The sequence below is a fragment of the Poecilia reticulata genome, chromosome 1, assembly GCF_904066995.2.
Source record: "Poecilia reticulata chromosome 1, P_reticulata-male-v2, whole genome shotgun sequence".
NCBI lineage: Eukaryota > Metazoa > Chordata > Actinopteri > Cyprinodontiformes > Poeciliidae > Poecilia > Poecilia reticulata.
The window spans coordinates 22,736,777-22,760,826 of NC_088830.1; the positions used below are offsets into that span (position 1 = coordinate 22,736,777).

The 24,050-nt window shown below is 35.9% G+C and overlaps 1 protein-coding gene and 1 long non-coding RNA gene across 5 annotated transcripts in view; both read left to right on the plus strand.

Moving 5' to 3' along the window:
* Positions 1 to 3,696: 3,696 nt before the first annotated feature.
* Positions 3,697 to 24,050, plus strand: part of clockb (clock circadian regulator b) — a 28,160-nt gene continuing 7,806 nt past the window's right edge. For 2 of the 4 annotated variants that reach the window (XM_017307342.2, XM_008416385.3), the window contains exons 1-18: positions 3,697 to 3,840; positions 7,656 to 7,747; positions 8,617 to 8,777; positions 10,728 to 10,816; positions 11,255 to 11,314; positions 11,394 to 11,542; positions 12,073 to 12,164; positions 12,999 to 13,088; positions 13,286 to 13,406; positions 13,681 to 13,794; positions 14,232 to 14,350; positions 14,448 to 14,530; positions 19,992 to 20,098; positions 20,207 to 20,354; positions 20,483 to 20,558; positions 22,967 to 23,111; positions 23,232 to 23,335; positions 23,446 to 23,595. In XM_017307342.2, coding sequence (XP_017162831.1) covers positions 10,800 to 10,816; positions 11,255 to 11,314; positions 11,394 to 11,542; positions 12,073 to 12,164; positions 12,999 to 13,088; positions 13,286 to 13,406; positions 13,681 to 13,794; positions 14,232 to 14,350; positions 14,448 to 14,530; positions 19,992 to 20,098; positions 20,207 to 20,354; positions 20,483 to 20,558; positions 22,967 to 23,111; positions 23,232 to 23,335; positions 23,446 to 23,595 — 1,575 coding nt within the window. In that variant the 5' untranslated portion in view covers positions 3,697 to 3,840; positions 7,656 to 7,747; positions 8,617 to 8,777; positions 10,728 to 10,799. Of the gene's footprint in view, positions 3,841 to 4,077; positions 4,599 to 7,655; positions 7,748 to 8,616; positions 8,778 to 10,727; positions 10,817 to 11,254; positions 11,315 to 11,393; positions 11,543 to 12,072; positions 12,165 to 12,998; positions 13,089 to 13,285; positions 13,407 to 13,680; positions 13,795 to 14,231; positions 14,351 to 14,447; positions 14,531 to 19,991; positions 20,099 to 20,206; positions 20,355 to 20,482; positions 20,559 to 22,966; positions 23,112 to 23,231; positions 23,336 to 23,445; positions 23,596 to 24,050 lie in introns of those variants that run through there. The other 2 variants (XM_008416377.3, XM_008416369.3) reach the window with 2 other exon arrangements.
* On the plus strand, positions 17,587 to 18,865 carry LOC145555093 (uncharacterized). The gene is made up of 2 exons (XR_014091238.1): positions 17,587 to 17,670; positions 18,163 to 18,865. It is a non-coding gene; the product is annotated as an uncharacterized LOC145555093 (long non-coding RNA).

Consider the following 24,050-nt stretch of genomic DNA (forward strand, 5'->3'; position numbering starts at 1 on the left):
AGCACAAAAACTGGGAGAAAAGATGTCTTCCTGGCATCTGGCAACAGTTGACTGTTTGGCAGAATAATTTTAGTGGTTGAGTTTTTTTCCGTTAGGCCTGGTCTCCTAATAAAGACTCCTATTGTTGACATAGTTTATTTGCTCAAGTTCCATTGAAGGAAGCTGTTCTTATTCATTTTTGAAGTAGCGGTTTGTGATGTCGATTTATTTTTGACATTGAATCTTTTTAAAGTTTTGAACTAACCCTTCATATTTCAGATTTTTACCTTCAAATTATTACTAATTTATAAATAAAAGTTGCATTATACGGTATTATCTGTCTTCATTTACTGCTATGCCCTTCATTCCAAATATAAAACAGGGGCTGTAACACATCTATTATAATGTAATCAAAATCAATGCGGACAACAAATAGTAGTTTAGAAAAATAATCAAAAAACTTTCTTTTAAACAGTATTCTATAAACCCAACAGAAGCATATTCAAGTGTTTGAATTTCCCTCTATCATTGTCTTGCCTCGAAGTGTTTCATTAAACAACAATCCAATACCAATTCCCTTTTATCCATAGTAGTTTCACTCATAAAACTAAAGTTCTGAGTGGCTACTTCAATTAGCAGTGCAGCACACTGATATCTTTACATCAACAAGTTTCACTTAAAAACATGGCATTAAGGTTTCATCCATCCAACATGTTGAGATTCTTTGGAAATCAGGGATAATATGTTTTCTGGACTGCAAATCAGAGTTATTTATAATCTTATTAAAGTGAATCCAATTGTATGGAGAGGCATGAAATCACGTGGCAGCCCATAGGTTCACGTCTGTTTGTTTAAGAGAAGAAAACCATGCAAAGTACAAAATGTTCTCTTCAGTAGAGGGCGCTAATGTATAGAAAAAGAACAACTCTGGGGTTCATCGAAGCAGTTAGGTGAAAATACTTCCCGAGCCTGCTGACAACTTTTCTACGTTTTTTCACCCTTTGAGCAGCTTTGTCACATTTTTAATAATAATCAAATAACTTTTCAAACATTCAAATCTCTAGTGGATTTCACTTTCTTTCATCAAATTATAAGTTATGTGAATAACTGGAGAGTTCTGAATTACTGGTTTTACAAAGGAAGTAAATTTGTTGAATTTGTCAAAACTGTCAATATTTATAAAACGATAATCAACGGTAAAAGTAATTATAACTGTGTCTATTTCTGACACTGATTTAGATTTCAGAGATGTACCTCAAAAAGTTCTAAATACATATAATCAGTATTATAAACAGACTTGTGTTGTAACATAATTGATGCTGGTTGGGTTTCCTACTTTTAAACAACAACAATTGTAAAAAAAAAATGGTTATTTAAGGGTTTTTTCCTACATGTAGGAACATTTCTGAAATTAAAGTAAAAATCTGTAAGTACTTTTTCTGAACAAAATAGTTGTCATATCTTGTTCTATTAGTCTGTGAAAAATCTCAGTCATAGCTTTAACGGCCCACAAAAAAAAATTCTATCAATTTTAAGACTGCATATTACACGCATTACGGAAGTATATCTGGTTCTTTCCAAATATTAAAATCAGGCAAATAAAACCTCAAGTGACCCATAACACATGACATGACACATCATGCTATTACTGTGAAACGTGAAACATAGCAACGGCACAGACTCATACTGAATGCCAAACATGGAGGTGGAAAGCTGAGGATTTGGGTTTGTTTTGCAGCAGCATGACCTTGTGGTCATTGAGTCAACCATGAACTCTTCTGTATACTAGTAGATTCTAGTAAGAAATAACCTGCCTAGATGTTTAACCAGTTGCTGACTTAAGCAATTCCAGCAAACATGCAACGTAAGTTAAAATGTAGACCTCAGCTTGACTAATATTTTTAGCAGATCATTTAGAGTTGTGCAAAAACAAGAACCTATACGCTGAATCATTGCTGCAAGGAACAAACCAAAGTTCCACCAGAATAACTTTTAAAGACTGAGATGTTTCATAAATGCTTGAAGTTATTGCAGCTAAACGTGGTCCTGAAAGCTACAGAACATTCTATTTTTACTCACTGTTTCTGCAGTTTGGCTTAGTTCTTGTTGAACAAATATTGACATAGTGTGGAGGGTAATTTTGTGTACTTGTATTTGAATAATACGAGAGCCTGATTTGCAGTAAAAGTTTACGAAGTAGGTAATATGGTTCTCCACCCAGGGGTCTTTCCCATTGCAGAAGGCAGGAGAATTATCACAAGATAAATAAATAAAACGCAAATATCTGTTAACACCAAATTCATTTCATATTGTTTGTTTGCATGTCCAGTCAATGGGTGGGAAGAACCTCAGTGTATACTATGTGGTGTGATCAATGTTAGAAAATTGTTTGAAAGATAAATTGTAATTTGGAGAAAACAAAGAGCAATATTCCATTTAAACAACCAGGCAGACATTTCTGTAAAATCAATAAACTTACTTTAAATAGTTTGTTTAACAGCATTTTATGTTGTAAAACATTGTTTAATCAAAATGAAGTCTATGCTCCTCCAAAAAATCCCATGCCCCAATACGTCTGTCGGCAAAATATAAGGCATATTCAGTTCTTTTGAGTACTTCCTTTTCTTTCCTTTGTTACTTTCATGGTTTCAATCAAATATCCCTCTTTTAAAGATCGTTCTCTTGTGTTCTGTACAGCTGCAGCAATTAAGTCGTTTAACAACACAGAATACATTTTAGGAAAACTGGTAAACAATAAAAGACAACGTGTTTCACTGCTTTGCAGTTTGTGACGAGAACAATATTAGAATCAAATTTGAATGCCTCAGTTTGACATCAAAATCTGACAAAAGATCATAGTGTTTACAAATAACAGCTTGATTTCTGTCCCTCTTGTAATGTCATCAACTAGCATTTGCCCAATGGAGAAATTGCTTATTTTCTTCAGTGCACTTTTTTTTTTTTAAGTAAAACCTTGAAATTTCTCGGATTTTCTAATGGAATTACCCTATATACTTCATTAACCACTGGTGTTTTTACTGTCAGTAGGACAATGGGAAAAAATACACCAAAATCTTTTAAATTAATGCTTTGTTGTAAAACATTATTTAATCTAGATTAAGGCAATCTAAAATTCTGGTGACATCATATAAAGCAACTAATCAGAGTTCTTTTGGGTGCCTCAATTTTTCTATATCTAGTTTATTTCCAGTTTTACTCACACATTATTAAATAAGGGGGGCCTCGAAACTAGGTATAAAGCGTCATGGCGTCTTTCGCCGATGATTGGATGTTGATAAAAAGAGGAAAGCCCTGCTATCTGGGCTGGGCTATCCCTACAGTAATCTGTTTCAACCTAGATATGTATCACATTCAGTCAATTCATCATAAATTTATCCGCTTAATACATTTTGAGAAGTGTCAAACAAGCTTTAAAAACTCACTTAAACAATTTTAAGTAATTTATTACAATAATCTGTAGGCAACCTAATATTTTAGAGGAACTTCATAATTTACTTCTTGTCGAGTAAAACGCAAATGAAAGTTTTGAGTTGCCACATTGTACTTATAAAAACCTCCAATGGACTCAGAGTGGAGCAGCCAGGTTGAAACGGCCATAAAAACGCGGAGTCATTTCTCCTCCGGAGATCACTCAGCAGTTTCCCTCCGTTTCTGCTACTGTACTTGCAAAATAGTGCGCCCTACTGTCTCTATTGCGCATGACTGTACGTCGTAATATGAAGTAGGCCTCCTGTTTTTCTCCCCAGCCCGAAGTCCTCTCAGTCCTCCTGGCCCCCACCGCCTCGACGTGACGCTCAAGTAAGCAAAACAAGGAGACTGGCTGCTAGGTAATTCGTGAAGGTAAAGATATTTTTTTACTGCACATACAAAAGCTTTTGTTGAGAAACAGCTCAGTTGTTTGTGTACGGTGTTTTTTTTCGGCGTGCGGAAGCGGTCGGACTGCAGAGCAGGCTTCGGGACTGTTTCCGCACGCTCGAGGGAGAGTAGAGGCCCAGTGACCCACATTCTGAGCTGCCAGTATCTGTGTGAGCGAGTGGGCGTGCGCGTGCGCGGCTCCTCCTTAAAGAGAGAGTGTGTATGTGTGTGTGTGTGTGTACGTGTGTGTGTGCGCGCCCATTGACTATACATGTATGCGTGTGTGTTTGTACATACATCTGCCGCGAAAAACGTTTCTGCCGTCGCTGGTTTAGGCTGTTTCTCACTGGCTGGTGTTTCTGTTTTTGTCGGCTTGTCCGAGGACGCTGCCTCGTGCGGTTGTTAAGACGCACTCTCTCGCACTGTTAGTGGCACAGCGGTGATATTTTGAAGATTATTTCGTCTTCAATGTCAGTTGTTGCGTGACAGCTCCAGGCGCGGCGCCAGCTTCCAATGATAGAGACAGAATTTTTTTATTATTATTATTATTTGGGATGTTTATTTGATCAATGTGAATCGCGTTACCATTTACGAGTGTAGCGGGAGAAAACGGGGACAGTAAGAGCATTAAATCTCTTGAGTTAAATGGGCAGTTTTCGGTAGCCAGCTTAGTTAGCCTGCAAGCTAGCTGTATTGGTTGTTCTCTTATGGTTGTATAACAACAACACCTGTGGCATTAAAAGGTATGTAAAATACTACTTCTTGGTCAACAGCGCTGCTGCGGCCATGTTGCTAATGTCAGAGTTTATTCATTAGTAATAGTGCTGTGTTTCTTAGCACAACGTAATAACGCTTCACCTACTGACCATCAATTGCAGCTCGAACAGACCCATCAAAGAGCTATGAATGCAAAGTAATGAGAAAGATAATATGTTCTGGGCTTCTTACAATTAATGTGACCTTTCTGCCTGCAGTCAAATCTTAAGAGCAGGGGTTTTGAAATAGTCAGACAGTGGTTCTCCAGACAGTTTAAAGATGCTATCCAGTGGTGTACTTTTTTATTATACTGATATACTAACAGTTGTACACTTAGAATAAAAACACAGCAGCACGATAGTGAAGGATGGATTTCACTGCAAAATTTGACAAAAAGCAAATATTAAAAAAATGCAATGTTTGTTTGTTTCAGTGACATCACAAGAGGCTATAGTCATGCGCCTACGTTTGCAGTTTTGGTCCTTTAGTCATTTTTTAGCAATGAAAAGATCTGGGTCATTACCCTTATTTGACAATTTGTACTTCAAGATTATCATTTCATCCCTTCCTAGGATCATTTTGTAAAACAAAGTATATTGTAACATGTACTTAAACCATAATGAGCAACTTTGATTTTGTGTTGTAGTGGAAAGTTTCATGACAATTTAGTCTGATTTATTTTGGTGCTGATAAGTTTTGAGTCAGTTGACTTTCCTGAAATATGTTCTGTTAGGTTTTTTTAGTTATATAACTGCTTTAGTTACTTTAAGCAGTGTTAAAATATTGAAAATTACTTCAATTCTTTGTCAAAGTGAGTACAAAACATTCCCTGTGGCGGGTATAGATTGACAATGCTCAGTACAAACTACCCTGCATTAGTCTGAATAATTTTGTTCTCATAAAAAGTTAGGCAACAGGGAAGGCATCAAATGGTGAAGGGGCAAAATAACTAGTATTCTAGTTGTGCAATCTGCTGGTGTAGTTTCATGCACACCAGGTATTATATGGCTTCAAATAATAATATAAACTATCAGATTGTCACGTACAGTTAATTTGATTTGATCAGGAGTTGTAATTTGTCATATACAGTAAATAATCTCCTGGTTCTAAGCGTAATACAAAGTTTTCAGAATCAGAGAATAATAGTCAAATAATTTGTGAGATTTGAGCATATTATTTTATGATTCTTGAAAATTCTTAATCAAATCAAATCATATGTGATGCTTTAATTGGTAAAAAGTAGTTTGCTTACAGGTGTGACATGGAAGCAAGAAGGGATGAGATGGTAATGTGTATAAAATTTGGGTACAAATTAGTGACCACTAAGTATTTTCCAAAAATTTGCAATATGTATTTCAAAATGACTCAATTTTGTCAGACCAAAACTTCCTCAATAAGACTCAGCTTTGCCATTAGCAGAGGAAGGATATAATAAGGTTCCTCTAGGTACTTGCAGCAGTTTTAGCAGTAGTTATAGTAACCTACTACCAAGGTTTCACAATATTTACAGAAACTATTCATCATCCAATTACTTTTTTGTAAAGCAGAATAGCCACAGTTATTCATATTGTGGAAAAATACTGTGCCATATTTATATTTATTGCTATAAATGTTATGTATTACAGTTATTTAACTCCTTAACCCAAGTAAAAATGTGTAATAACATGATTAATAATTTATTAGCAACCTCTCCAAGTTGTTGTTGCATACAAGTACTTTTCCATACTGTTGTACTATTTTCTGTTCTGCTAGAATAACACACGCTGATATTTGGGTTTTAGTTGGCCTGTCTCCTCAGGTAGCCAGTCTGTAATAGACCTGATGCTTGTAGCTTGCCAACTATAGTTATTAAAAAAAAGGTTACCAGAATAGTAGGGTAATGTAGCTTTTGCGCATTACCCATGTTTTCCAATATGAAAAATATTTCCAAGCATCTAAGTTTTGCCATACTTGTAATGAAGGAGAATAGTGCTGGAACATTTTTCAGCCAGCTGAGCTGCCGTGCAGCTGGAATAAACTTTACCATTAAAAAAGCTACAGGCTGTAACTCTTTAAAATCTCAATAAGCCTTCATATAGATTACTTTCTTGAGTCTAAAAGAGCAACAACTATTTATTCGTTCTTAATAATGTTGACAAACTAGGCGTGCATTCTAAAGCATGCTATGAACTGCTTTCATGTAGTTTGGTGAAATTCCTGCTGTGTTTTTACAACGGCTCAGATGTTTTGCTGCAACCTTATTACCAAAAACACATTTGAAGGAAGAATCTGGTGAAAACAAACAAGAAGAAATCCATTTTTTTATTAAGGTAGATTAGATTTTGATTTAAATAACACCTTTCAACAAAATATAATAAATGTAAAATACTGACCATGGCATGTTCATAAACTTTGAACTGAGCTGGATTGATTTTTTTTACAGGAAATATCTGGCATGTAATTTTAAGAAGGAGATTGGCATAACTTAATATTTCAATAGGTATTATTACATTTCTTGAATGTGGGCCATGCAGAGAAATAAATTGATTTATTTGTCTACTGAAAATAATTAGCTTATTATTTTGCAGAGAGGATCAAGCAAATATCGAGTCTCATCCCTCAAGCCTTTGAATGTGTCAAGCAGCAGCGTTTAGTTATTTTGACTCACTTGATCGGTTTTTATGGGCTCTAACAAGATAGCCGTGACCTTTTAGGCATGTGAGAATTCATGATTAACTAAACTCCAATTTAATAAATTGATATGGATATTTAGATCAGCTGCCAAATTAGCAGCTGAATTAGAGTTACAGTTTGGTGTGAAGAACTGAGTCATTGTTTATCAACGTCCCAACAAGTTTTTAGCATCAAGACATGATGAAGGCATCGCTTCTTAGCTTTGCCATCTGCTCTGATCTGGCACGTAATCTTCTGAAAATGTGCTGCCTAATTCATGACATGAATTATATTCGTAGATTTTATTATCTGTTTATATTTTTTATTCGTGTTGAGTGATTCATGATGGACCCAGTGCTAGTGAATGAATCAGGGCTTTCTTTGTGTTGCAGCTCAGGTGTGGTGAGAAGTTTTGTCGCAGCTTGCAAAGAAGACTTGGATCTAAATAGGCCAGTTTTGTCTACAAGGGACATTCCAGCTGAAGGTGAGTTGAGAAGTATTCTCAATAAGTGCTGGCAAATGAAAAGTTTCTTGAAGGTTTGTGGTTTTATTTAATTATTGCGCTTTCAAGCACAGGAATTTTTAAAGACCAATTATCCCACGAGTTCACGTGTTTTAGAGGAACCGAAACTTTTTTAAACATCCGAGTTTAAATGTTGTGTTGCAGAATTTGTTGCCAATATTTGTAATAAGGAAGCACACAATGTTATTAGAGCCCTTAAAATGAGCTAATCTTATGTCAAATCTCTGCCTCAGATCTCAAACTGTATCTGTAAAAGAAAACAAATAGCATGATGGGTGTAGTAATGAGATATTTTAATTGCATACAATTACATACAAGTTCTGAGGATTTATGTTATAGTCCTTTAAGTAATCTTATTTTGATTGTTTATAATCTCTGGTCTTTGCTTTGCCTTATTTTGTTGATTTAGTCAATGTTGCTGAACCTAAACTTACATTGGATATGTCAACTATTTATTGATGTATCCAACTTAAAAAAATGTTACAACACATTAGAAATCATTCATTCCTGAAATCAGAATCCTTAATGTAGAAATAAACACTTTTTAAAAATTAATTTATTATGTTAAGTTAATCTATTTCAAAATATAACTTTGTTAGTGGTAATTGACCTCTTAAAACTAAAAATATATTTTAACTGAGTTAAAAAGCACTTTACAAAACAAGTAATTAGGTTTGTTTTGTCTAGATGATTCACATCACATGGATTTTTTGATTTCGCCATGATTACATTTCTTGCTCTCTCTCTGTCCTCTGGGCAGGTGTTTGTAAAAATGGAAGATCATTGCCTAAACCCTCATGACCCTCTTTCTTGTGCTCTGGTTTCTTCAGCAGGTTTTGGTCAACCTCCGTTTGTCTTCCTCGTGGCTTGCTGTCCTCTTTCAACCCCAATGACCTCAATGCCTCTTTTAACCTCTGAGTCAGTGACAGTCCCCAACCCATTCTGTGGCCAGTGAGAAAAGACGTTTAGATTGTGCAAAAGCTGCGGCGGGGTGAGGACTAACTTCACACACTTAGACATAATGGAATTGCATAAAAAACACAGTTTTGATCTGAGTAAATTTAATGTATCATCTAGCTTTTGCTGTGACATTAGTTCTATAATCTCGAAAATGTTCTTCAGGTGATAGAAGACCGACTTTGTGATTGTCTTTATGTGATTTTGAAGGCTCAGGTCAGAGTCCATCGCTACACCCAGATTTTCAGGCCTGATCAGTAATTTCTAGCTGTAATAACTGAAGCTGAGAGTTGACTCTGTCATTCTGTTTTAGGTCCAAAAAGAATAACTTCAGCTTTGTTTCCATTTAGATAGAAAAAGTTATGACTCATCAATTCATTGATTTGCTCTGTGCATCTACTCAGTGCTTGAATGAGTTTGTTGCCACCTAGTGACGTTGTAATGTAGAGCTGTGTTTCTACATTATTGTATTATTATTTGTTATAATCTGAACTACTTAAATTTTCTGAAGTTTAATTGCCTGTAAAACAGCTCTTTTAGGAACACATCAAATATTTCACTGCTCTCCCTACAAAATCCTCCCTTTTTGGAGATTACTTGTACTAGATAACTATTAAACAAAATGAAACAGTGCCAAGACATAAAAAAAAAATCTTGACAAGCACTTTTGTTGTCAGGTGCTTGCGTTTTCTTTGACTTGAATTGACTTGACGCAACTGGTATTGATCCAGATTTCATCATGACTCACAAACTGGTTCACAGGTTGTTAAAACATCATCACACATAAAATCGCTGATATATTTCTAAATTTAGCTCAGACAATAAATGCCTACTTAGAATAGAAATATTCATCTTTCATTAACTTCATAAATATTTTTTCTACAGTGCTGGCCAAGCTTGTTGGCACCACAGGTTAAAAATGTTTAAAACCTGGATAAGAAATTGAACTTTTATCACTGTAGCATAATTTTTTCTCTGACATATTAAAAAAACTAAAATTATTCAGTTGGGAAAATAAAAGTATTGTTTTGAACAAAACCAGTAGTGGTGCAAGTATTGACATCAGTCACATTAGTTGTAAAATGCTTAAAGCTACATTTAAGAAAAAAATACTTTTTCTCTTGGGTAAAAAAATGAAATGGCATGACCCAAAAGCTCATGACCATTGGACACTGGCATCTAGCCCAGACATAGACCCACATTTATCTTGGCACCATGCACGGAGAGTGGAGTAGTAATAGTCTCCAAAACTCACTGCTGAAGAACTGATGCAAAGACCATCATCTTAGGATCATAGATTGTCAACAGTTAGATATTACTAACATGTCAAATAGTTAAGATTGATGTTAGAAAGCTTTCTCTGTTCCACTATCACAAATGTAAACATTGAGTTTGTTGGGACTTCAATAGTAACTTTAAGCTTTGATCAGGTAATTCTAAGATTGATATTTTCATCACCAAGCACTCCATGTAGGTTTGAGGTGGAAAGTATGTGATAGTGTGCGCTTTTTGCTCTTCCAAAAGACCTGGGAACCCATCAGAGTGGATTGAAATGCTTGAAATAGCAGGGAATATCAAATGAAAATAAGTAAACCCAAAATGGGTTGTCATTAGGTCTTTCAACACGATAATAACTCAGAACAAATGGTCGAATCAAGACAAAGATAACTCACCAGACACACAGTAACCCAATTTTATGTCTGGTCTCTTTTCTCTTAAAATGAGACTCAGATGTTGTGTTTGTCCTATTTCCTTCAGTGTGATGTTACGATGCTGCAATGCAAGAGGAATTTATTTGAAGATTTTTGTTCATCTTTAGCAGTGGTTAAAATAAATGTGGCCGGCAGTGTTTGCAGTTAATGGTGGTTAAATTAAAAGCGACAAATTTGTTGTATGATTCTTTTGAGATGAGTTATGCTGTTAATCCACTGAATTGGATTATGAAGGATTAAAGCAATCATTTGTTTCGCTCTGGTATTTTCAGGTGCTTTTCCAAATGCCTACCTCACGCCTAAAGAACAAATTACTACAGCCACAGCCCTGATCAGCAGCCACCATGACATCAAGCATAGGGTATGCTGACAAAGACACACACACACACACACACACACACACACACACACACACACACACACACACACACACACACACACACACACACACACACACACATTAATTTCTCTGTAAATGATCATATATTTTTGCATAATTAAATGTAAAGTATGATGTTCGTGAATTGTCTGTGATTATAAATGAAAGTTTTAACATTCATATTTGGAGCTGAGACAAGACACACCCTATTACTCATGTGGTAAACCTTCTTGGCAAGCATTGCGCATTCCTTTTTTTCTCTCTTTGTTTGTGATTGCAAATAAACTTACATGAACTATCCCTCTTAGAAATCTTTTTTTAGCTGTTACTACCAACACTTTTATGCTTCAAAGCTGCCTACAAACATACACAATTAGAACAAGGAGAAAGCTGAAAGTCAATTTTTTTCACATCCTATAGGGATGATTGCAGCCTCACTGATGGGTTGATGGAAGAAGATGAGAAGGACAAGGCGAAACGGTGAGCTTTATGCCTTGGTAAAGTTTCACCAAGGAGGCTCTGATACCTTCAAGTCTAACCAACCTGCTTTGGATTACAGCGTGTCCCGTAACAAGTCGGAGAAAAAAAGGAGAGACCAGTTCAATGTCCTCATCAAAGAGCTTGGCACCATGTTGCCAGGTAACACCCGAAAGATGGACAAGTCCACCATCCTGCAGAAAAGCATCGACTTCCTGTGTAAACACAAAGGTCAGGCGTTTTTATCCTTCTCTCGTCACTTCCCGTGTTTACGTGGAACTCCTTGCTGGGTGGAGATTTCTTACTCTGTTTTTGGGATTAATTATTCACTTGGATATACACTCCACTATCAGGGTTGTTTACCTTCATGATCTGAACTTTGTAAAAACATGCTTTATTGCCCTTTTTATGGCACATGGAAATTGTAAAATAATATTTGATTTGCTGTAAGTGCTTGCCATACACGAAATGGTTGCTGACTTAAAATTTGGGATTGAGTTATTTTAGTGCTTGATGATTGTAGATTAGGTGCAAGAACTGCATTTGGGCTAATAGTTTTACAAATCCAAGCTTTTACTTTTTTCCTGCAACTTACAATTTTTGTTCTTAATTGTCCTGTTTTGCCATTGGATTAGTCTCTGAGAACATTTGTTTTATATGACCTTCATTTTTCTGTGAGTGCATCATCTCCATCTGTTCTTAGTTTCAAGATTCCTGAAATGTATTTACTTAAATCTCATCCATCCTTCTTCCTTCATCAGAGATTGCAGCTCAGTCAGAGTCGAGCGAGATCAGACAGGACTGGAAGCCCCCCTTTCTAAGCAACGAAGAATTCACACAGCTCATGTTGGAGGTCAGAAATGTCACATTCTCAACTCTATTCCTGTACTGTGGGTGACAACAGTGTTGTACCAACTCTTCTGTTGTTTCTGTGGTTTAATTTTTATATTGTAGTTAGCAAATAAAGTTCCAGTTGAAAGCTTAAGGGCCTTTTCAGAACTTAAAGAAGTTACCCCACTGCATCCATTAAGAAACGATGTTTGATGCGTGTTTTGAATCATTGTTCTGATGGGATGCTCCTCTGGATGCACTGGTGCAACCAATAGAGACACTGAAACTTTTGCTGAGGTTCAACAAGACACAAATTAGGCCAATAATGTGTTCTTTAACCAGCGAAAGGCACTGGCTGTACTCCAGCTGTTCATGTACGTTAGTATCCTGCAATCAGAGTTGAGATGACTAGTATAGGCTAGTCAGATAAATAGAATGGTTGCAGAGCAGATGAGAAGGCAAAATATAGAAAATTTAAGGTCTGAGCGGTTCAAAAATCATTACCAATATTTAAATTTGCATGTATTATTTTGTCTCTGTGTTGTTTAGAAAAAAGCAATATATAAGACCTGTACACCTGGCGTCATTAGAAAATGATAGTTATTTTATCCTGGGGAAAACAATGGTTCAGATAAATAATTCATGCCAATTTTAAGTCTATATGACATTTTAACCAGACCTATATCTGCACTTGATACTTTGGCTTATTAAAAAAAAGCTTCTGTTTTTGTGTATATTTTTTTATTTCACCTTCTCTGACTGGCAAAAACCAGCCCTTAATTTCAAAATATAATTTGCACTTTTCCCTTGCTAGTAAACAGAGCATTTGACAGTGTAATTTTTGCTTTTGGATCAGGCTTTGGATGGATTCTTTATAGCAATAATGACTGATGGGAACATCCTTTATGTCTCTGAGAGTGTCACCTCTTTACTAGAACACCTACCAGTAAGTATTACCGCTTCTGTTTGTTGCTCATTTTGTTTTGGTCTTTCATTGTATGATGGTGTACGCTGTAATGCATTTTGTGGGCTTGTTTGTTGTTGTGGTTCAGATTAAAAGCTGTAAGAGCTTCTGTGGAGTGTGAAGAGTTTGTTCATTCTTTTGTTTTTGTATTTCTATGCCTGAATCTTTGTATTTTCCAGGCGGACTTGGTGGACCAGAACTTGTTAAACTTTCTGCCTGTTGGGGAACACTCCGAAGTGTATAAGGTTCTGTCTACACACCCGACTGAACTGGAGAGCCTCAGTAGTGACTATATGAAGAGTGAGTATCAAATGCGCTATGTTTTTGTGCTTTAGCTTCAAATGCTGCAAGATTTATTGAACAGAAACTCAATAAAACGTCTCCAAAAATATTTATTCTAAAATCTGGAAATAACTTGTATGGATTTAGTTTATCTTCTGACAGTTACTGTGAAGACTTTCATTTTTAGAAATATGCTGATTCAGTGCCATCTGTTTTTCTTACCTTGAAACATTGTAAACAAATCTACAGAAATGTAATTTAAGTAAGTTTTTGTCTATCTCTTCCTCTTCAGCTAAGAATCATCTAGAGTTCTTCTGTCACATGCTGCGAGGAGCAATTGACCCCAAAGAGCCTCCAGTTTATGAATATGTGAAATTTATTGGCAACTTCAAATCCCTCAATAACGGTATGTTGCTCATGTTACTCATAGTTAATATGATACTGGATGCTTTAGCAATGTTTCATGATATTGTTACTTAACAGTCTCATTCTTTTACAATTTGACCAATATAAAGTATTCAATCATGCAGCAATGTTATCAGTAGCTATTCCATATTGAACATTTCCACATTTTGTCAGGTCAAAGTTCACTATATTCTATAAGTTGTGTAAGTGTACGAAAAACTTTGCTTCTTTGAACTGAAAAAATTTAAAACCATGTGGCTTGTAAATTAAGTTTTTCAGTTTCTTATTTGTGAAAACAGTTTTATGCCTCTATTTCACAGTTATACACTAGTTTCTGTTAGTTTATAACACAAAAATTTACAAAATGTGAAAACATTGAAGTGATATTAATTTTTTTTTTTAATTTAATGGGAGAGTAAAACGGTTTCTCTGTTGCAGTTCCAAACATTACGAGGAATGGTCTGGCAGGAGTGTTACAGCGGTCGCTGCAGCCTGCCTTCGACGACCAGGTGTGCTTCGTAGCCACCGTCCGCTTGGCCAAACCTCAGTTCATCAAGGTATTGTCAGGATGAGTACACGGTTGAGCCGTCCTTTTCTCATTTTATATACAATATGCTTCCGGTCAGATTCTCATGTTTGTTTTTGTGGTTGTAGGAAATGTGCACAGTCGAAGAGCCAAATGAAGAATTCACCTCAAGGCACAGTCTAGAATGGAAATTCCTCTTTTTAGACCACAGGTAAACGCACTCTGTAGTGACTCTGTGTGGGGAATTCCTCTCCTACATTCATGTCTGCCCTTCCAAAATATTTTCAGGAGGAGTTTTGTTGTCATAAATTAGGTCAAAGAAGGAATTTAAAGTACAATCTCTTAGTAGCACACATGAAGATGTGTGAAATTTAATGTCTCTAATACCTTGTGAGACAAAAAAATGTTTCTGCTTAGTGTGTTACATCAATCTTTGCAAGTTTATTCTAGCTGGTGAGTATAATCAGCAAGATTTGAGTCCTAGGAACAATAAACTAGATCTAAACTATCATTTAAAGTAAACTTTCTCTTCCATTTTAAAACATGGACATTTGTCTTACCTGGATGATGTCAACATGCATTAAGACAGACAGAGCTCTGCAGACATTATGTCACCAATTTCCTGGTTTAGACTTAAAAATGAGTTTGCAGCCCAAGTTTGCAAGTTAGCAAAGAACTTGACCTATTTTTCATTTTAAAACATGCTGCAGATGGCATAGTAGAGGTTCAGATTGCTGACCTGTGCTTTTTCTCCTTTGTTTTTTGGTCGGGTAGCAACCTGTTGTGCTGTCCCGGCTCTTTCCGTTCTGCCTCAACCTGCAGAACCTGAGTTTTGACTGCTTTTCCACTGTTTCTTTACTTCATCTTAGAATTTTCCTTAATTAGAGGTAACTAATGACACAATTAGGGAAGACAGCATGAGAGGAACATCTTTATAATCGGGCTTTGAGATGACAGCTTTGTGTATCTCAAGCGGTTGCTTTGTGAGCAACCATGGTGGCATGTAGAGATTGGTCTTCTATGTTTTTAGAAAAGCTTTGTGTGATTAGTTTCAATGTTTATACCTTTATCAATCAACTGTTCTTATTATTATCTCAGCTTCCGGAATTTAAAATAATGAATACTATTTAGTCTGCGGAACTCTTGCTGATCTCAATGGTGAACTGTTGCTCCTTTTCAACTTGATTAATCATCTAGTGCTCGGCTGTTACATGAAATACAGATTTCATTGTACTTTACAGTTTCAGCTGTGTAAATTCAGTGAAGTAATCCCCAGTAAGCACAAACATTTTTCATGCTGGTCCGCATGCTAGAAACATCTGGACATTTTGACAAATTTGACTTTTACAAAGTTTTGCACAAATAACCAACATAAAAACTTTTATTTGTTTGTTTTTTGGCAATATAATGGGGAGGATATAAAAGATGGCATATAGTGCCATTCTGGAAAGAAATAAACTGCACTGATATATGCGACTGTCAAGCATTGCTTCCATGCAATAGATTATATTTTAGGCATATTTACCATCGTGGTAAATTTTTAAGTTACTGCTACACTGCAAAAACTAAAATCTTAGTAAGATTAAATATCTTAAATTAAGGAGATTTTTCTTGTTTTCTTTCTGACAAGATAATTTTTCTCACCAAGAGGGATTTATGTTAGAATATTTTTCTTATTTTAAGTGTTTTTGTACTTAATTATCTCAGTAAGATATAAAAGCTTAATATTAAGAAAATATTACTTATTATGAGTAAATATGTGCTAGAATCTAGAATATCAATATTTACCTATCAAACTTCAAGTCTAGAACTTATTTTATATAAGTAAACATTTCTTATTTCAAGCACAGAAAGCGAAATCACATACTTAATGAAATGTATTCAGATAATTAAAACAGACTATGTCCAAATGGAATCCTTTGTGTTATTGTCAATGAAAAAAAAAAACAAAAACATGAACTTATATTCTTGTATAAGTTGGCAGAGTGTACTGGAAATTATAATTTAATATTTAAACGGTTGACATTTAACACAACAATTTCAGAGACAATATCAGTTTATATATCAAGATAATTCTTGGCATGTTTCCGTCTGCTGTGGACCTTAATCTGATCTTCTTGATGCAAGATGTGGGACCTCTTACTGACATGCCATGAAATTTCTATCGATGTGTGATTTTAAATGGCTGGTATTCCACACAATGAGATTAGAATCAACAATATTGATTAGCTCAATGTCATGATAAATATTTTAACTTTTGGTTTATATTTCAAATTCTTACTTTATAAGTTACTAATATTAGTTTGAACAATATTTTATTCATCATGTTTGTAACCCCTTTTATGACATCATACAATCCAAATGGGAAAGCGCCAAAAATGTCAGTGAGATAGTATTAATGTTTGATACAACAGATTTTCTTTCCGATCCAATACCGAGTAAAATTTAAGCTGGTATTGGCAATACAGATCCCATACTTTGTGCAAAGACAGTTAGTTTGTTTCTTAATAAAATAAAAAATAAATGTAATCCATATCTTGGCTTCATAAAAAGAACACAATGTACTCTGATGCACTCATTTTAAACTCAGAAGTATATTGAGACAACAATCTTGTTTACTATAAGCTATTTTAACTCAGCAGAAATATACAAAACATGTGAAAATGGAGTTGCAAACTAAAAAAATGAAAATTAGTAAAGTAATAACCCTACTAAATAGACTGCTCAAAAAATAAAGGGAACACTTAAGTGTTAACTTAAGTGTCTAAGTGTTCCCTTTATTTTTTTTTTGCAGTGTACATCATTGTTTAATTATTAAAACTACTATAAAATGGCAGCTGAAATAGCTCCATGTCACTTTTTTTATAATCTGTCAACATGTTCATTTCTGAGTGAGTGAGCGTCAGCAGCACGCTGCGCATGGGCATTACGTCCTTACACATTACATACTTATCAGGCGGAAGAAAAAGTAGTTCCCATTAACAACGTTTCATTTAGGCAAGATCTCAATAATTTGTTACTTTCTAACTTGCTCTTGTTAATCTACATTATCTCAAATTACTAAAGTGTTGAAAGTATTGATCCTTGGATCTGACAATAGATTTTAAAGAATTAAGTTCTGGTATCGAAAGAATCGATATTTCAGTATCAATCCGCACATCACTAACGGCAACGCCAGAGATCATTTAACTGCCCTCATTAACGGTTAATTCAGTTGTAACAGACTAACTAAGCTTTTATCTACAGTACTTTTATAAGATTTTCTTTGGCAAATTCTCTAATCTCGGTTGGACATGAATGAAGATGGAGGACTTTTTACGTGTATAGACCCTACAGCTGCTGTACTCAGAGGTAAGTTTAAAGTTGTCTGTCTTTCTAAGATAAGCTAACTGAAGCTAGTTAGCATGTCGTGATATGCCAATTTTCATCCGCGGTTAAAGAGCCGCTCTTGTGAATATGATCTTTGAACAGTTATTAACCACAATAGCTGTGGCTTAAAAATAATATCGACACGGGTTCATGGTAGCTTCCGTTTTTTAACATAGCTAAGGTGGCTTCTCATTCGCAGCTTCTCATTCGGGAAATGGTTAAAGGGCAATTCCGCCTAGTATTTCACTAACTTTGAGGGTGTTTTATGTGCTGTAATTTAAAAACTTAAATGCAATGAGTCTACAAGGTTAGATATTCCACACTGTTACCAGGATATTTTAAACACTATTTTTAATTAGTGAATTTAAGTAGTCCTTGTTTGATTTAATTAAAATAACTTTCTTGCCATCTTGAATTCATGTAATATTGTAATTGAGCACATGAACTAAAATAAGACTTGTTTTATTTTTCAAGTAAACCAAACTGTTGCCATGGTGAAGCCTATGCCAGACACATCTCCAATCACGTATTGCACCATCTACAAGAAACTTTGGGAATTGCAAGTGACGGCGTCCTTCAAATTCTCAAGGTAAGAAATTTATGATACTGATTCATCATTACACTGATTAGACCCTAAAACGTGGTTTGTTTTGTGATTGTTTTTCTGTCTGTGCTCCAATTAGCAGATGACCCAACAACTTCAAACAAGATCACTTTTCAGCTCTGTGGTGATCGTGAAACCAACTTTCTACTGGCCATTGGAACCATGCCTGCCCTGATCTTCTGAAAGGAGGACATCACAGCTACTACACCTTTCAGCATCCGTGTGTCTGAGGCCACTCCTCTCTGTGCTGCTGACAGACGTCTTGAGAACGCCGTCTGTAACTGAGGCAAGACTTCCACATATAAAAGGCTATGGCTTATTGGAAGAAGTTCATTGCGGAGGAAGCTCCTATTGTTGACATCTAATCCCAAGATTTTTTTTTGCTTTGGACAATTTGGTTTGCTTGACTCTTAGGGCATCTTATGAGTGCGGCAGATGTGTCAGATCGTCATTGTTCTGTCATTTTACAGGATTGTTTCAGAATCAGATGCCCATCCAGACTTTATTCTGACCAGTAGTCATGTTTTATTGTGTTTATGTGAAACTTAAACGTAATAAATATGTTAAAAGTAATTGAACTCATGTCTTCATTTCAGCAAGCCAATAACATCTCTTGTTCCAGTATTCACAGGATCAATTTTTGGATTTTTGTCTTAGCATAAGAACCTTGAGTAAAGCTATGATAAAATATATATTTTAATCCTATGCAACAATAAAAATAAACTAGATTTAGGTATATCACTGCAAAAAGTCTCCTTTCAAAAACAAGAAAAAGAAGTACAAAAATAAGGTACAATTTTCTTAAAATAAGAAAAATTATCTGCCAACAGAACAAGAAATTTATCTCGTCAAGATTTTCTAAAACAAGAAAAAATATCTAACCAAGATAGACCTACAAATATCTTAAAATTAGTGTATTTGTACTTAAAACAAGCCAATTTTACTAATACAAATAGAATATATGAGATTTATTTTCTTAATACATAGAACATTTTTCTTCAAATAAGAAAATTTTACGCTATTTCAAGAAATTCAGTGTCGAGTAACATTTTCTTTACTTGAGATAATTTTTCTTAAAATAAGATAATATATCTTACTCGTATAAGTAAAATTGGCTTGTTTTAAGTAAAAATACACTAATTTTAAGATATTATAGGTTTATCTTGGTTAGATATTTTTTCTTGTTTTAGAAAATCTTGACAAGATAAATTTTCTTGTTCTGTTGGCAGATAATTTTTCTTATTTTAAGAAAATTGTACCTTATTTTTGTACTTTTTTTTCTTGTTTTTGGAAGGGGACTTTTTGCAGTGTAAGGTCTAAGATTGCTGTCGAGGCCTGTTGAGTTTGAGACATAATGAACTGCACCAGTAGGTTTGTCTCAATGAGAGAGATGACAATAATAAACTAACACCTGATTTTTGCCTATTTTCTAACCGTAAGCTTTCTAACCATAACACACACACACTCACACTCACACACATGTACATATGCACTGGCAGACAGATGAAAACAGACATGACCCATTTTCATACACGCACTGCGCTCCTCCTGAAAATGGTTTAGAAACAGATTGACATGTGAACACAAAGATCTGGAAATGGTGAACATGGACAGCAGGGAGAAATAATTAATGGCAAATTTTCTGAAACATGTTGAATTGTGCATTAATTTCTGTGATGTCTATTTTTTCTCTCTTCAGAGCTCCACCAATCATAGGCTATCTGCCTTTTGAGGTTCTAGGAACATCAGGGTATGACTATTACCACGTGGATGACCTGGAGACGCTTGCCAAATGTCACGAACACTGTGAGGCTATGCACTTTCTCTTTCATTCAAGATTCTTTAGAGGGTTCCTATCACTGCCTTTTTTGTAACATCTTTTGTTTTGCCTGTCTCTATCCCTCACCCTCTCAGTGATGCAGTATGGAAAAGGGAAGTCATGTTATTATCGCTTCCTGACTAAAGGTCAACAGTGGATCTGGCTGCAGACACACTACTACATCACCTATCATCAGTGGAACTCCAGACCTGAGTTTATTGTTTGCACACACACGGTGGTCAGGTACAAAACCATTTTTATGTTATCTTTTTCATATCAGTTTTTTTTATAAAAACTACCTTTTTTATTGTTTGTTCATTTATTTTTGCATCCCCCTAAAGAAATCCTTCTTTTTTTAATCTGCTATGCAGCTATGCAGAGGTGAGGGCAGAGCAGCGCAGAGAGCTGGGAATTGAAGAGACCAATCCAGAGGCAGCTGTTGATAAAGTGAGTCATCCCTCTTCGAAATGCTCTGTTTGTTTTTAAGTTTTGCATTTGTATTTTTCTCAACCACATTAGTTACAGAAGTTGTGATATACCTGGTGAATGGAAGCTATGTTATTAAAAAAAACTAAAAAAAATAAAGGATGACCAAGACAAAACAAAGCATCTATCCAACAAGATATTACACATTACAGATAGGCAGAATTTCCATGCATGGCAATTGAAATATAATAATCCTACTAAACATTGTTTCTAAGTAACTTTTTGCTATATAGACGTTACATACACTGATACCTTCTACTATCTGATATATTGGGCAGTTCTAGTTCATGTATTTACAAATATTCATACCATATTTTACTGCTTTATTGAAAACAAAAAGCAACTTTTAATTTGTTTGAAGCATTTTACTTCAGTTTATACATGAGTGAAAATGAAGAAAATCATTGGCCACGTTTAGTAATGGCTTCCTTGTGGTTATTGTGCAGAATAATGAGTATGTGCTGCATATAATATGATGTATATTCTGTTATTTATAGAGTAACACATCTGCAGCACATTATTTTAAGTTTTGTAGGTTGGCTATAGTCTCAGATATTCTGTAGGTTAGGATTGGAAATATTTCCAAATCATTTTCCAAACTATTCTGTGTAGCAATAGTCAACCAGTTTCATAAAGTGGGAAAAACTCTAACTAATGAGCACTAGTTTCAGACGGTATTAAAGTTTGTTTTACCGCAGCTTAGAGCTTGTGGTCTTTTGCTGCTGCTGTCTCATCTTGAACTCAGTGAACTACGGCAGTTATGTTTCAACCTGCAAACACCTGGCAGCCATCCAGGAAAACTAGTGCCACCAGTAGCAGTGGTTCTTCCACAGCCTTAGAGACAAGTTATCACAGTACCTAAAATAAATCACTTGAAACAGTTGGAGGTATTTAGAATTTCTGTTGAAATGTTCAGGGAGATGGTAAACTGTAAGCAGATGTGCTAATGTCACCAGTGTTCATTTTATAAGCTTTGCTGGGGCAGTTTAATAACTGAGACACACTGCTGCAAAATCTAGATGGTCTCTTAAAAGGTACTTGCAGTGGAGCTTGTGTGTGGTTGCAAATGTTAAAATCACCATGTGGTTTTTCCACTAAACCAGTTCAATTGCGAAACTGAGACAAGAGTTATAAGGCAGCCGTTCCTTGTGTTATCATCACCACAAACTCTGGCACCCCACATCCCCTGCCATTTTAAAGTAGCAGTTCTTAGCAAAGAACTGCTAATTTTTTGTCTAATCTACAAAAAAAAAAAAAGTAGGTTAGGGTTAAGTTGGTCAATGTGCACACATCAGATCTTGAAATGAAACTGTAAACGTCATTTCCTGCTGAGTTCTTAAACACTGATTGTGTTTTAATAGGTGTTGTAAATAAATCTCACTTCAAACTCTGTCTATATCCCTCCTTTGCAGCACTGCTGGTAGCGATCAGACGTTAGTTGTTTGGGGTTGTTAAGATTAAACCGCAGTGTGTTCAAAACAGCAATAAGAAGGCAAGCAGGGAATATTAGAGCATCTGTTTGCAGGGATGTGGACGTAAACAATATGATTTGTGTTGCTTCCCTGCAGTGCTTTCCTCCACAACTAAGCTGAGGAGAACATTTACTGGTCGAGACATTTATAGTGTCACGATGACATAGCGCCAAGCTGGCTCCCTGGATATGGAAAAATCAAAGTTATTTTATGGAACCAGCCAAGACCTGTTTCTACCTTCAGCTTTGGTAAAGCATTGGACGAGCTTTGCTGGAAACGCCTTATGTGTTGAACATGTAGCGGGAATCAAATTCAGAATGCTCATATTAAAATGTTTAATGTCTTAAAAATGAATTACTGCAGTAGCAGAACCAGTCATTCTCACCTAGTGTTCAGAATATTTTGGTTCTACATGACCCACAAAACAAAACAAAAGCTCATAAAAAGTGATGGCAACAACTTGATGACGTGAGTGAGAAGAATAGGGGTGCATTGCTCTTAATATCATTGTAATATTCAACAAAAATGCATGTTTTTCTAATACTAAACAGCTTTAGTTTACATGAAGTAAAAGTTGTTGATGTGCCCTTTAATTAATTTCTTCCAGTTATTGAAAAAGCACTGACATCTGACTGTTTGTTAACTGTGTTTCATATTCTTGATTTGCATGAAAACAAGTGCTGGATTTTGAAAAATCTAATTTTGGCAGCATCTGTGGAGTGAAAATATATTTAAAACGTATGTGTAATCCAACATGTAGAAATGGATTTAGTCAGATCTCAGATTCATGCTTTTCTTGTTTAAGTTCAGTCACTTCTAGTTGCAATCTTCTGGTTGCAACTAGAACCACCTTTTTTTTTTAAAATTGCTAATCTTTGTGTTACTTTAAATTTGTAGAGTCAGGACTCTGGTTCGGAGTCACAGCTGAACACATCCAGCTTGAAGGAAGCTCTGGAGCGGTTTGACCACAGCCGAACACCGTCGACATCCTCGCGGAGCTCCAGGAAGTCCTCGTCTCATGTCTCGGACAACACTTGCACTTGTAAGGAACTCTACACAGTTTATGCCAACGAGTTAAATCCTCGTACTCAGTACAAGTAAAAGACGATTGCTAAGTGTTTCACTAGGATTAGCAGGGTCACCAGTAGTTTTGTCTCTGCAGCAACAGCTCCCAAGCTGCATATGGACATGGCGACGCCCCCTCGACAGTCCCTGGCCTCTACCATGGAGATGACATCTCAGCGACGCTCTTCCATCAGCAGCCAGGTAGGCTTGATGAAAATAATGGATTTTAATTATACTTGATGTTTTTGTTTTCTCTTATATCAATGCACTTTAGCTAGTGTGTTTCTTGTCAATCTTCTTTGTGTTTGCAGTCAATGAGCTCACAGACCACAGGACAGAGTTTGAATCCTGGCATGATCACTCAGCAACAACAGCAGCAGCAGCAGCAACAACAGCAGCAACAACAACAACAGCAACAACAACAGCAGCAGCAGCAGCAGCAACTTCAGGCAAATGTACAGGTAAGAAATGAATCCACCTACTTCAGAGGAGATGCTTATACAAAAAAGACTACCGTATTTTCCGCACTATAGGGTGCACCTAAAAACCTTCAATTTCCTCAAAAGCAGACAGCGCGTCTTATAATCCGGTGCGCCTTATATGTGGACCAATATTGAGCCACAACAGGTCTAGCAACTACGGTAAGCAGCCGCCGACTTCATTTTCGCCCGTAGAAGAAGAAGCGCGCAGTGTATGCTGGGATAGTTGTCATAACGCTGGTTTGTCAATAAAGTTTGACTGACCTATCTACCTACCGACCTGATAATCATGTCGTCTGCAGGTCATTTAGCATCACGTTCTCCACGAACATGCTTGTGCGCGAACGGAGAAGGGTGACCATCGTCCGGCCTCGCCCTGTCCCAGTCGCGGAAGCCTCTCCTCGCTGACCAGAGTCATTCTTTATGTCAACAAAGTG